The sequence below is a fragment of the Apis laboriosa genome, unplaced genomic scaffold (genome assembly GCF_014066325.1).
Source record: "Apis laboriosa isolate Shangri-la unplaced genomic scaffold, ASM1406632v1 scaffold202_cov151, whole genome shotgun sequence".
NCBI classification, from domain to species: Eukaryota; Metazoa; Arthropoda; class Insecta; order Hymenoptera; family Apidae; genus Apis; species Apis laboriosa.
The window spans coordinates 602005-617080 of record NW_025222291.1 but is presented as its reverse complement, the minus strand read 5'-3'; the positions used below and the strand labels follow the sequence as shown (position 1 = coordinate 617080).

The following is a 15076-nucleotide window of genomic DNA, read 5'->3' as shown; positions in this document are numbered from 1 at the left end:
TTTTTAAGAAAAAAATGGACAATAATCTTATGTATATATCCTCACGAACAATTACTATGCCATCGAGATCAATGGTAATTTTGTTTTTTAGAAAAAACGTATATACATATATGGAGTGATTTTTAAGAAAAAAATGGACAGTGATCTTACGTGTATACCCTCACGAACAATTACTATGCCATCGAGATCAATGGTAATTTTGTTTTTTTACAGAAGCTTACAAAAGTTTTACAAAAAACGTATATATGGAGTGATTTTTAAGAAAAAAAATGGATCTTACGTATATATCTCACGAACAAATTACGCTATGCCATCGAGATCAATGGTAATTTTGTTTTTTAGAAAAAGCGTATATACATATATGGAGTGATTTTTAAGAAAAGAAATGATTGGTATTTAACTATCTTTCGCGTTTTATTATTTAAATCTAGAATAATCACGCGACAAGGAAGTGAAATCTCGAAATCAAGGATAATTTAATCTCGATCCTTCCCGTTCAATCCCGTTCATCCTTCTTCCTCCTGTCCATCTTTCAACCGTGCACAGATCATAGATCACCTCTGGCAGCACGCTTCCAAGATGCTTGCCCACGATTCCCTTCGATTCGTTTCAATTAGGAGGGGTCATGGTTTTTGAACCACGATTCAGGAAGTTCCATCGAGGCGCGATTACTCGAACACGCAGCCGCAACACTGCGATCAGCCGGACAGCTTTCGATTCGATTCCTAATAGTTGTAACGCGTGCGTTGGCGTGTAGACAAGTCCGAGGGAAGGAAGGCTGCGTCGGAGGTGAGGAAATTACGAGTAGGCTTGTGTTTCTTCGACACCTTGAAACGCCACGTCGAATAAATTATCTTTCGTATTCCGCAAAAGAAAAAGAGGAAAAAAAGATCCACCTTCTCGGAGATTTCTCTCAGTTTCTCGCAGCCGTTGGATGCGAGAATAAGAGAGACAATCATCGATTTCTATTTATCTTTAAAGAAGTAAGAGTTTGGATTTGGAAAATATGTTTTATGCTACATTCTGAAGAAGCAATAATGAAATTTGTCGTGTCGTAGAATCTAATTAAGCATTTCGTTTGAAAATGGTCTGAGAATCTTTTTTGAATTTAATAATATATGGAAGAGGGAGAAGAGGATGACAAAGCTCTTCTTTGCAAATTATCTTTTGTACGTCAATCTTTTGTTGTTATTATTATATAGTGTGGATATTTATGGAAATTTATATTTTTATATTATAAAGAAGAATATATTGAAGAATATATTGATTATAAAATAATAATTAATCTCGTTGGAAATTATTGTCACGCAATTTTAAAATAATAATTATTTGAAAAAAAAAAAAGATATGTTAAATTGAATTGGGAATACAATTTACTATAATAATTCTACTTTGTATTCTTTGCCTTTCTTCTATAGAATTTTAAGAAACATTAATCTTAAGATAATTGCAGTTTCCTGCCCCGACTAATGATGATTAGCGATGATTTGATCTATGACTCGATCCAAACAATTCTTCATAACTTCGATGATATTCCTTTCTGTTTCCAAATCATCGAGTCATTTAAATACAATGCCTATTCCTTTCCTCCATCTAAACGACAATTCATCTTGAACCTATTATGTAAATACACATATAGAGAAAACGAAGAATAAATGAGAGGGAAACTTAAACGAAATATAAAATGAAACATGGTCAATTCTACACATAAAACTTTCCATTAGAAAAAAAAACTAATAGAAATCAGAGATCATTTTTTCCCCAAGCTACAGAATCAATTCTGCTTCCACTTCACCGATAAAATTTCATATCTTGATTCATCATCATCATCAATTACAATTTATCAAATTAAATCTAAAAGCAATTCTACTTCCATCGTATAACTTTTAAACTGTAAAAACTATCTTGCTGAATTTTTCAATTCATCCGGAAAATAGAAGAAGAAGAAGAAGAAATCTAAGACATCTAGATCCAAATCTAAATCTTAACACCCAAGCAATTATGCTTCCAGCAAGAAAAACATCCGAGCCCCTTTCAGGATAATCGTCGTTTCCTTTCTTGGAGTCGCGTCACACGGCTGATAATGGCTTAATCACCCTGTTTCCAAGTACGAAGCCAACTTTCACGAGCGGATCCGATTGTTCCAACAGTACGTACAACGCTCGTTGCGTAATGAACGCGAGTCACGATCGTAAATTATGCGTGAAACCGGCACGTGTGAATCGTCGAGCACGTTGTCGCACGGCAATAATATCATCGACACGAGACAAAATTCAAGTAACGATGGTAGGCCTGACGATAAAGTTTGCGAACGTCATACAAACAACAACTGCGTGAAAATTTCTTGAATTTCACTTTCCTTCAGAAGCTATACATACGCGTATAGTATCTAGCCGATTGGAAAATTTTTAACCATCTTACTCTTAATGTCTTTATATTCAGCAGAATAAAAATATATATTCATCTGATTTAATCACTTTTCCTTGCAAAACAAACACGTCGATTTTTTTTAATGTTAATTTATTGTATCATTACTTTATTTCAATTTATCATTAAAAATAAATTATCATCAAAATAATTAAAAATTATAATCAATAAATAATCAAAAATAGACAATAGTATATGGAATTTCGAAGAGGAAAGATATTAAAATTGTAATAATATTGATGTCCAAATGGAGTACTTTGAGCAATGATAATTATTCGATTATAATTAATCATAAGTCTGAAAGAAGGAGATTCTTCCAGTTCGATCAGATTGAATTTTCGCAAGATCTTCGAAAAAAATCCGATCGTTGAATATTCCATCTCGATTATTCTATTCTTACCAAAGATCTTTTAATCGAATAACGTTTCATGAAGGATTGGCGCCCCACGAACATATATGATAACGCGCTTAGCCACACAGATAACTGTTTAATCGATGCAACGTAAAAATATACGAGATAAATATATGCCAGTTGAATATAATATAAGTCGTGGCGGCCAGCCACGGGGGCAACTGAATTAGATCGTACAACTATATTTGGTTTAAGTGGTCGAGTTACGAGCAACCGTTTTGCATTCGTACGGAGCGGTTTAGAATTTAGATAAGAATTTTGAGTATCGAGCCTATTATAAATACTTAATTCTCTTTTATACGATACAGCAATGTTTATAGGGTTGTAAATTTTCTCGAGTGTCGTGAGGAGATACGTGGAAGAAATTGTTGGAAATTCGCGAAAAAGAAGTTGGGCTCTGGTTCGATTAATAAATTCATATTATTATTACCATTCCCAATTTTTACAATTAATTTCCATTACTTTTTTTTTTTTTTGAAGAGTTTCCAATGGATACTGGATTTAATAAGTATAACAAACGATAGTAAAATAATAATAAAAATTATTATTGGTACACGCCATCTGCTATTAAACTCTTTTTCTTTTTTTCATATATATGTTGAAGAAATTAGAGCAGATCAAATTGAAGGTATTCGATGTTTTCGAAAGTATAATTTTGGAAAAGAAAAATAAAAATCCAGAGAATACATATACGAAAACTTTGTGCAATATCCAAGTATATAAAAATGTATCGAAGAAGAAGTTTTATTGCTCGATAAGGAAGAAAAAGGTAGGCCAACGTTATTACTCTGAATCGTTGGTCGGGAGAAAGAAATAACGTCGTCAACGTCACAATTGACAGAGGAAGAAGTTTGCGACATCCACGAGACACGGCAGGCATAACCATATACAGCCAGGATTCGCATGCAAATGCGGCGAATCGGCAAGTCTAAGTGGATCGTTTGAATTACTCATCGACCGCAGAGAAACGATTCCGTTTTGAAAAATGATCCCATCGATTAGATCAAGACGTAATCGATTCCCTCTCTCTCTTTTTAACACGGAATTCTTGATCAGGAATCGAAGATTTATTCCCGATTTATTTGTCTCACGTATGCTTGAATAAAATTTATCGAACTTTTTATTAACTCTTTTGGAAAATATATACATTTAAAGAGAAATATAATATTTCCTTTTCGAATTTTTATAGTAATTAAATAAATTTTAATCGAAAATATAAAAATTATTTTCCAATTATTATTTCATACTTTTAATTTCTATAATAATTTTCTATGTTTTTAAAAGAATCGCGAAACTGCTTCAAGTCCATACTTTGGACATTTCATAATAATAAAAACTTCAATAAATATCGAAATTATTATTTGAATACTCTAATTGTTTCTTATCAACACAAAGATTAAACAATCTGTAATAATTTTCTTTAAAAAATTGCCTTCTTTCAGATACATTTTCACTCTGATTAATCAACGAAATATATATATATAAAATATAATTCTCGATGAGATAATTGCATTATTGGAAGAACGCGCGAGGAGTCCCGATCTTGGATCGAGATCCGTATAAGGAAACCGGATCGGTAGAAAACATTCGGTGCAACTTTGTGCAATGGATCGTGGACTAAGTAATAGACGAAGTTTACGCGAAATTAACTAATTGGCCAATTACGCCTCCGCCCGGCCGATTCAATCTCTGTAATCGATCGACTTATTCGGTTCCGGTGAAATCGTCCGTTTAAAACTCGTCCTTCCAACGATTCAGAGACGTTGCTTTGGCCTGTCTATCCGCTTTAACTAAGCGGATAATCGTAATTATCAAAAATTTATTTCGATCTATCGGTAACGATGCAACACCTTCAAGAGGAACACCGTTGCTCGAAACAAAATCGCCATCGACAAAATCTTCGACGAAGAGATGTTGAACACGTGATTTAACCTAAAAACGTTGCGACCTAATTTTTCAATCGATTCAGGATGCCGTTGGACGAATTTATCCACGACGTTCGAGACAAGGGGACGTGGATATCGCGTTTCTCAGCGGAATCTATTCAGGTGTTGGCTCGAGGTTCACGTCCCGTGGCCCTGAATAATGCACAGGAAACGATCGTGGAACAAAGTATGAGTTATCGAGCGGGGACAGAAAGAGATAGCGGTGATGATTATCGGGCGGCGAAGAGTAGACCGCGATCGATCCGCTTCCACAGCCTTATCACGGTCCGTGAACGGGTCGGACAGAGTCAATGCTCCGCGTGGAAGCGGTCGTTATAAATATAATACGATCGGTGTAGGTGGTTGTGGCCAATCGAGACATCAACAGAGAAATGCCTCGTTCATTTCTCGTGAAATTTTTTCGAAGATTTCGAAGATTTGAAGGTTGAAGGACTCGATAATTTGGAATTTGGATCGATGCAAGTAGCGTGGAGAGATTAAATTTTTAAGCTAATTTTGTGGATAATTTTTTGGATAAATTGTTAGAAAGGGAAAGAGATATCGATTATTATGTATTTTTAATTTTTCATAATGTTTTCACATTTGAAAAATGTGAGTAAGTGAGCGTCAATATTAGTTGGGAATAAATTTTATTTTTCGATTATCGCGAAATGAATCATCGGTGGAACATTCTTAAATGATCGTCTGCAAAGGTCGTAAATTATCGTGATAACGGATACGAGAGAATCGTTAAACTAATGTTTGACTTATGTGAAAGTGTGCGTTTGTAAAACACGGGTGACGCCGTTTCGACAGCAAAAACTTTCTGATTTTCTCGTCAACACCATTTATCGCGAGTGTGTATACACAATCCGTGGAATTGAAAATTTATCAATTTGTTATCAAGTTTTGCGAGCAAAACTGGAATTTTACTTCTCACGCTATCTGGCGATAATTTTTTATTTTCGGTTATTCGCCGCCGAATCATCCATCCACCCTCATCATTTGCCGCGGCCATAAATTATCCCGATAGCGTGCACGAGCTATTATCAGACTGACGTTAAGTTTCCCGATTCCATGTGTTCGTTCGAATCACATGATTCTAGAATAAATGGAATTAAATATTATTACTTTGTGATAATATTGTAGCGAAAAGAATCAGAAGAACCTAAAAAAAAAACATGAGAAAATTACAAAGAGAAAGAGACTTGAAAACCTAGGGAAATTAAAAAAGCAAGGAACTAGAAATCTAAATCTAATCTAGTAAAACTAAAGACACTTAGAAAAAACTAGAAATACTTTGAAAGCTAGGAGAACCAAGAAAATCTAGGGAATTAATGGGAATATAAGAAAACTAGTGATCTCTAGGAAAACGAGGAATCCAAAATTTAAATCCCTAGGGGGATAATTCGAAAATTAACAGAAATGTAGAAAGACTAAGGACTCAATCAAGATACAATATTTTATAAAATTCTCACAAAGAATTTATCGAAACGAAAAAATATAAAATAAAAAAACAGCGAAAGTAAAAAAAATTGATAAGGTCCAGACAGAGTCGGGTTCATCCAAGGGCTTCCACGCTCGCAAAATCCGTCTTTTCTCCTAGGAAGCCCCGAGGAACAATATCCATAGAGAGTATACGAGTTCACGAGGGGGAAGCCGCCACCGCGGGGGGGCACGAATGCGTGTCCACCCTTTCGTGTCCAGCGGACAATGGGGGGTGAGTAACCCCATACCAAGGGATCCGGAAAGAACGTCTCGTTTCTTGTAACGCGATATTTTTCGATCCACGTGGAAGAGCTATATATATATCGACTCGTTTTACACACGCGAAACACACGTAGCGTGGAAGACGATGGCGAATATTCTTCGTTACACTTCGATCCGTGTGAATATACTCGATGTTGATGATGTGCGCAATCTTTCGAAGAAAAATGATCGTCGTGGAAGACTCGAAGATACGTTTATTTTCACTTGCGAAGGATGTTTAAAGAAAAGGTAGAAAACGATTATCGTTTCATTTTTAAATCAAATATATTATTTATCTACATTTGAACTCGAATAATATATTCGTTAATTATTAAATAATTAAAATGAAATTTGATCTGATTTCCCGATAAGAACATAAGTTTGAATAAACACCCTTTTTTAAAATTTCAAAAATAAAGTAACACTGTTTGTTTTCACTATACATTTTATAAACTGTCTATCGAACAAGTAGTCAAGTGGGAAGCAGAATAGAAGCAGAAACATCCGCAATTCTAAGAACACTTGTTCATTAACATATATCGAATAAGTCTGAAATCGATACAATTAACAATTCCAATGTAATACGACGCGCATTTTGCAAATCGTTTCGACGATTCGAGCGAGACAAGTAGGAGGAGGACTGGACACGAGTCGAGCTTGGAAAGAAAAAGAAAATAAAAAAAACGCATCCCGCCCACGCGTCGTTTAATCACGTATATATCTTATTATCCTCGTTAGGAAAGGACTCGTTGAAAAGGTTAATCGTCGATTGATAATTATTCCAGAATTGGATCCCCTTAAAGGGATTCTTTCGAATCTACTACTTCTCCGTCCTATGACTCACTCGTACAAATTATCCGTCCAATTATCGCTCCAATCAATTTATCAACAAATTAGAACAAATTTTTCCTAACTTTTCTCTCTCTTTCTTTTTTTTTTTTTTAGATCAAAAATAGTTTCGAATTAAAATTTGTATTTATTTCACGATATTTGGAAAATTTTTCCAAACAGTAATGAAATATATTAATATCAAAATTCTTGTAATTTTGTAAGTATTTCAATATACTCAATCCCCAAAATCGTCGATCAAATCCACTCTAATATGCAAATCCTCCGAAGAATCCTCTTTTGCTCATCTATTATTCCTTGTTCAGTCAAATCTTTCAATACGTCATCCCCCTGAATTTATTATCCACACTGCAATGCAGTAAGATAAGCGTTCGCATAGCTGCAATTTTGCACACGATAGATCTACCCCTCCTCTTCACCCAGATTTCAGGTTTTTTTTTTTTTTTTTTTCTTATTCGATCACGATAATCGATCGAGAATTGGCGACAGACGGGCTGGTCTAGCGATTTTCCAGCTGGCAGCAATCCCGAACGGTTTAAGCTTAAGTTCTGTCCAGGTCAAGATCGGTCAACCTTATATACGGATTCGCAAATAAGTCAGGGGGAGAAATTGTAGGAAGAAATTCCAATTAAATTGCATTAAAGTAGCATTCGACAATATATTTTCCTTGCGCAGAATTATTCGTTTAATCGAATTAGGGGGATATTCAATAAATTTAAATCTAGAACGAGTTGAGTTTAATAATATAAATAATATCGTTCAAAAGATCTGTTGTTTGAAATGAAAAATATTGCTAATTGTTGAGAATTATAAATAAATAAAGTATTTTATTTAATTGTTAATTTTATTATTGTTAAATTTTAAAATATTATTGACACGTGTATGAAATCCATATGGAAAATTTCTCTCTGAATTATGAATCGGTTTAACAGGAGGATAGTCGGTCAACGTTTTCTTTATAGCTTCTTCTCCCGTTACCAGTAAATCAGCGACGCGAAACAAACAACTGGTGGAAAGAAAGAAGCGGGACGTAGGTGCAAAGATACTTCTTCTGGTTACGTGTGCCTGTGCTTACGTAAGATCTGAAGAAGATATATTGGAAGAAAAAAGAATCTAGATGCACGATACCAGATGATCCTTTTGGCGTTTTGAATTATACATAGGCCAGGTTTCTAGGAGAAATTACGTAATTGGATCATTAACCCCTTAAGTCACGCGTATGTAGAGAAATAGAAGGCTTTTTTCTGGCTTCTCTCAATTTCTAGAATTAAAAATAGGAAAATAGGGAATATATATCGATCAATCATTCGCGCACAACAACTTTAATCGAAATTTGTAAACGTGATTCCAGAACACAAATGTTAAAAAATAGTCAAAATCTGGATAAAATAATTAATAAAAGTGTTATTTCGATAGATCTGGAGAAATTACGAGAGATACAATTATTAGCCTAAAATATACGATGATAAAATAACTTAAAAAAAAAAGTAATTTACGTATAATATAAAATTTTAAAAGAATCATTCTTAACTCCTCAACGAGAACAAACTTCCAATCATCCCACTGCGATCTAGTCCTCGATCAAAAAAGAAATTAATACCATGGAAAAAAAAAAATATATTAAAAAAATATATTAAAAAAAATATATTAAAATATAAAATATATTAAAATATAAAAAATATATTAAAATATAAAAAAAAAAATATATTAAAAATTTCGTATCGATCGAAAGAAGCTAATGGCATGGGAAAAAAAATTGATGAATTCTTGAAATTCTCGCACGGGATTGAAGCTCGCCACGTAAACCTTCTAAACACCGTGCTTTTTTTTTTTTTTTAAACGATCTCGTTCCATGAAACAGGTTCGAAAGATGACGGAGCGAAGAAGCTCTCCCGCGACAGGGATGGGCTTGTTTATCACTCGAGGACAAAGGCTGTACTGTATCGTGGGGCTTGTATAGAGCAACCATTATAACGGGGGGGGATATCGATGGGAAAGCACGGACGAGAAGAGCTCGTCACCGGGACCAGGGCGGATAAGCATCGATCTCGAAGACACGTATCAGATTGGAACGATAACCGAGTTCCTCCGGTGTCGTGACTTTGCACCCCCCTTCATTGTTTCAGATTTACAGGTGCAAACAGGATTGGAGGAGAAAGAGGAGGATACTGTTGGACGATCGAATTGTTTCTGGATTTTTTTTTTTTTTTGGCTTTGGAGATTATTGGAAGAATCGTAGCTTGTAATTGGAAAGCTCTGAAAAGTTTAGTAAAGTCAGTTTTCTAAAAAAAATATTGAGGAAAAAAGATTCGTCTATATCATATATTGGTAAATTAATAATTCAACTCGAAATATAATATTCTTCGATCGATTCGAGTTGCAGAACTGAATTTAAAAACTTCCACTGCCTTGACTTACAAGTGTTATATCGAACAATAAAGTTTGAAAACACGATATCAAAAGTTTACGATAGGTGAAGTTTCGAGGCTTAGATATCGACCATTTTGAAAAATATCCATTATCCTATCTTTGTTTCAAAGTGCTTCTTAGACAGACGAAGAATCTGCTCGAATAATAATAACAGAATTTTACTGACAGACAACTGAGAACCATCGTCATAAAGAAATTCTCATAGAATAACAAAAAGATTCTATTTTGATTATTTCATTTTCTCTTAATTCATGGCGAAGATATCCTTAAACCAAAAATCTCAAATATCGAAAGGATTGGAGTTGAAATTCATTTTACAAAGATTCTATTGAACTCTATCGATATCTCCTCGAGAGGATTTATCATAAAAGATCACGTTTTTTTTTATGAAATGTTCACATAGCAAGGCGAAAAATCATGGCGGCAATTAAGCAAGAACTGGTCGGAGGTGACATCCGTGTAATTACACTCAAGTACTGCGTACACGTCAATTACTCGAGGGCGTTGACCATTAAACGAAGCTCAATTGCAGAAATCTTTCGTTCAAGTGTTTCTCAAACTTCTCAAACTTTCTCCTGAAAATCGTAACTTGCGTTCAGATATCGCGTCGACGCGAGTAATCTCAATTAAAAAAAGTTTCTTATTCAAAACTTCGTTCGTATTTTGACTTGACTTGTTGTTATCGATTCAAAAATAACTTCGATCGAATCAAAATTTGAGAATAATAACTTCTTGGAAGAGAAGAAAAAAAAAAAAAAAAAAGAAAATAATGTTACAGATTTCTCGACAAAAATAATATATTCTTCGAAGAAAGAAAGAGAAGAAAAGAAGCGAGCATTCCGTGCTTCTCTCAAGAATTTTGAAAACCTCGCAAAGTTTCGTATTGAATTAAAAATTAAATTTCGATCTATTTCTAGTAAAAAATGGAATATTTTCCACAGAGGAAAGAGTATGAGTGTAATCAGCCGGTTCTAAATGTTTTCTAAAGCACCTAAGGCTTCGAACAGAGACGTGTACACGGTATAGAGTAACAGTCACGCTTTCTAACTAAGCCCGACTTGTGTTCCGCTCTGTTCCTCTATTTTCGGTGTCGTCTCGACTTTTTGACACGTAAAGACGTGTTTTATTTGGAAGAAGATCTAGTTCCAGAGAGGGATAAAAAGAGATCTCGATACGGAATACTTCACAAGTATGTAGAATTCATTTCTTTCGTTCAATTTTTCAAAGATCTTGCAAACATCGAGACGAGAAAAATTTAATTACAATCGTGTCGTACAATGGGATAATATAAAGAAGAAAAGGAAAAAATAATATATTATTTATTCGTTCGATGACTGATAATGCAAATTAATTTTTTAGCAGGTTTTTTTTTCCTCCCCCTCAATAGATTACATTGCTTAGCACGATCTATAACTTATGGTTGTGAGAGTAAAAGCAAACTGAATATACGCGTGTACAAATTGATTCGAAACAAGCATGCGCCTGGCCTCAAAACTTTTCGAACGAAGAAACTATATAATCAATGTTATTCCAAGAAGAATAATTTTCAAGACACAGAGTCATCATCATAATCATTCTGATCAAATTTTCTAAAGTGAAATCCCTGTATCATAAAAATTGAAAACGTCAGAATAACTTATAACGTACGTTTTGCAGATTTTATTAGATTTTTAAATGAAGGAGTATATTTAAAAAGTGTATCCAATTGATCGACAAAATTCGACCTCGTTCTAATTTCTCATTAATTATGCGAAGTTGTACTAGAAATAAACGATTTCAAAATATCTCTGATGGAATGGAATGGAAAAATTAATGATGAACGAGATATATTAATTAATATCGAAGTTGAGGATGAAGCGAGCAATGAAGTCGAAAGATCGTTCGAGAATCATGTTCGCCGGTTTCATCGTGCGTGCAATTAGAAAATTCCTCCGAAAGGATGTGCCATTTCCTGGGAAGCTCTCCCGACAATTTTTATCACGGAAGCCGGTTAACTAATTCCACAGATAAAACACTTTGCTCTGGAATACCGGTGTGTAACAGTTGTTTATCCTCTGTCTACGAAAACAACAGCAAGTTTTACAGTGGAACAGGAAACGTTGAACGGAAAGATCGTTTTGACGCAAATTTTCTTAGGAGAAGAGAAATTGTATTCGTTTCGAGATGAAAGATGAAGTTTTCCCCTAATGGATCGAAGAAAGAAAGAAAAAAAAAAGTTTCGGGCGGACAAGGAAACGGATAAAAAGAAGATTATCGTCGGCATTGAACTTGGAATTTTCAGGACGTTGTTTCGACGATGGCGACGAGAGCGCTGCAGCACAGTTTCCAAAGCTGCGTCAAGATTCAAGGACTGCTTCGTGAGAATGCAGATCGATCGCGCCAGTCACGGTTCACGGTGGATTCTACCGCATCCTGTCTCCACAAGCACCCAGAAAATCCTTATCAACTTTCATCCCTAGTAAAATTGAAAAATACGATGAAATTTTTCCTCCCACTTTCACAATCCTCCCTCCTTCCATCCTCGAGAATTTGATAAATATAAATATTTAAATAAAGATCGAATCTTATTAAAATTCTAAAATATCTATTTTTCCTAATATTCTTTGACAAACTAACTGTCAAACTGACAGTTCTATTTCCACACAGATATAACAATCGTAACAACTGATCGAGTAATAAAAATACACCAATGAAATTTGAACCACGTAAAGAAAAAAGAAGAAAAAAAGAAAGAAAGAAAGAAAAAAATAAAAAGAATCCCCGAAAGGAAGCAAATTGGATATCCGACGAATTGAGTCGATAAGAGCCGCAGTGCGGTAAAGAGGCGGACAAGAGTATCGGTTCCGGGTCTACTCTTACCTTTTCTTTCCGTATCCAACATTGTCGAGCTCGACGTGTCTATAGGTCGCGTAAGTGGCCATCGTTCCTCTTTCCTCCGAAAAACTCCCCCGCGTCCACCCTCCGCTACGTCTTCCGCTCTTCCGCCGAGGTAGATAACTCGCGTCTGCGGTGCACACAGCCAGCAGCAAACAGAGACGGTTGTCGTCCTCGCCCTCTCGGTGTCGCGAGAGTTTCTCCCGATGTTGCGCAAAAGAGTTGGACGAAACGGAGATGAGAAACGGTGTTAAGGGAGGAAAGAAAAGGAAAGGAAAGGAAAGGAAAGAAAAGGAAAGGAAAAGAAAAGAAAAGAAAAGAAAAGAAAAAAAAAGGGAACGAAAGATCAATATCCAGACACGATGACAAAGACGACGACGAGCTTCCAGAAGCTGCAACTCTCGCAGAATCTGTGTGTGTCCTTGACTCGAGAGACGGAAGAGAGAAAAAGAAACTCTGCGAGCTCCGTCCCTCTTCCCTTTGTTTCCTGCTGTTTTTGTTGTTGTTTTTGTTGTTGTTGTTGTTGTTATTTTTTTTTTCTCAAAACGATCTTGAAACCGATTCTGAAGCCGGATAAGGTCACGAATAACAATAATAATAATAATAATAATATCGTTTATCGAGGCAGAGGTACAATCGTTGCCGCGTACAGCCGAGAAACTGGCAGCCCAATGAGGATCCAGCGGTATATAATGCCTCCTCCATCGGTGCTTCCCTCCTCTCTCTCTCTCTCTCTCCCGCTATTCCATCTCTCTCCCTCCCACCTTATCCGCCTCCCTCTCCCCGCTCCACCCTGTGTGCAAGCTCCCTTTCAGCCTGACTCTCCCCCTCTCCTTTTCTCCTTGTATATAATTCTCTCTATCCTCATCGCACACGTACGCGTCTCTCTCTCTCTCCCTTCCTCGCAAGCTCATCCAGTCCTCGATCGTCTCTCTCTCTCTCTCTTTCTCTCTCTCCCTCGCCCTATCCTCATCCTCGTCCAACTTCGTCGCTTCACGTTTGCGTTCACGTTTCACGCAGAAGCTGCACCACCGCGTGCATACATACACGACCACCAGAGAGTTTTCATCCAGCGCGGAACCACCATCAACCACCTCCATTCCATCATCGACGGCACCGGCAGCAGAGGCGAGGGATAAACCAGGCGCAGTATGGTTGTATGCACTTCCACCCCCGACGGCGGAAAGGCCGACGACGCCGACGCCGGCGTCGTGCATTCACCTCAATCAATACGCGCGACTGGAGGCGAGAGGAGGAGGAGGAGGAGGAGGAGGAGGAGGGGAGAGGCTGATGGAGAGGACACGCGCGAGGAGGAGGGAGAGGACGGTGGTGGTGATCGTCGGTTCCGTGTAGGGAATCGCTGCGTTGTCGCTGCATGTGCAGGCCGATGCACGTGCGCTGGACACGGACCGCGCACAGGAGATAATGAGCGCAGAGGGGTGGGGGAGAGAAAGGGACGGAGAGAGAGAGAGAGAGAGAGACAGAGAGAGAGAGAGTGGAGAACGCGGCGTCAAGGGCTGCGCCGATCGTTAGGGATGCCTTTCGACGCCGCCAGAGGCGGATGCGTTGGTGGATGCGTTGGTTGAAGCGAGTAGGAGCGAGTAAAACGCGGAGAGAGAGAGAGAGAGAGAGAGGAGGAGGAAGAGGGAAGGGGAGGGGATGACGCTGGATGCGAGAGTAGATATCGATAGGATGAGCGAGATAGAGAGAGGAGAGGTAATTAGGCGCGATTAAATGGAGAATTAAGTGGAAGAAGCGAAGACAAATGCGAATAGATGTGAGATCGAGACGGGAGCGGGAAAAAGAGATGGTTAGATGAAGATTGAATGCGAGGATGAACGAGTAGAGGTAACTGGAGAAAGAACGAAAAAAGTAACTAGATGCAAATAAGTGCAGATATGATTAGATGTATGAGTAGACACTGGTAGTAGATACGCGGTAATCTAGTACACGAGAAAAGGGTGATAGGGGGTTAATGGAGTAACAAGGAGTAATAAGATAGGAAACACTTTTGGCGTAATACGTATTCACCGACATTGAACTAATTAAATTCCAAGAAACAGAGTGGAAAATGAAGGCTTCTCTTTTATATATATATATTTTAAAGATAAAAAAAAAAAAAAAAGACACGTACATACCGATGCATAAGCTTGAAAAGAATTCACATTAAAAATGCATTTATGATGTCGCATCAAGGATGAATTCATCAAAGCGCGTATATTCCATCGAAACTTTCGTGAAATCTAACCTAAAAAATTTGCCGAACGTTTACTCATATTTACATCGATACTACTTATACAACTATCCAACTATCATAAACACTTTTCAAACCCAAATCAAATCCTCTATTTCCCGTTTCACGCTCTCCACTATTCATCGTAAAAATAATTTTGCGATTATTTCTGCACTA

The 15076-nt window shown here is 36.8% G+C and overlaps 1 protein-coding gene across 1 annotated transcript in view; it reads right to left on the bottom strand.

Moving 5' to 3' along the window:
* LOC122712575 (microtubule-associated protein Jupiter) overlaps window positions 1-13390 on the bottom strand; it is a 28573-nt gene extending 15183 nt beyond the window's left edge. The window contains exon 1 of the mRNA XM_043932341.1: window positions 12652-13390. Coding sequence (XP_043788276.1) covers window positions 12652-12713 — 62 coding nt within the window. The 5' untranslated portion in view covers window positions 12714-13390. The remainder of the gene's footprint in view (window positions 1-12651) is intronic.
* Between the last annotated feature and the right edge of the window lie 1686 nt (window positions 13391-15076).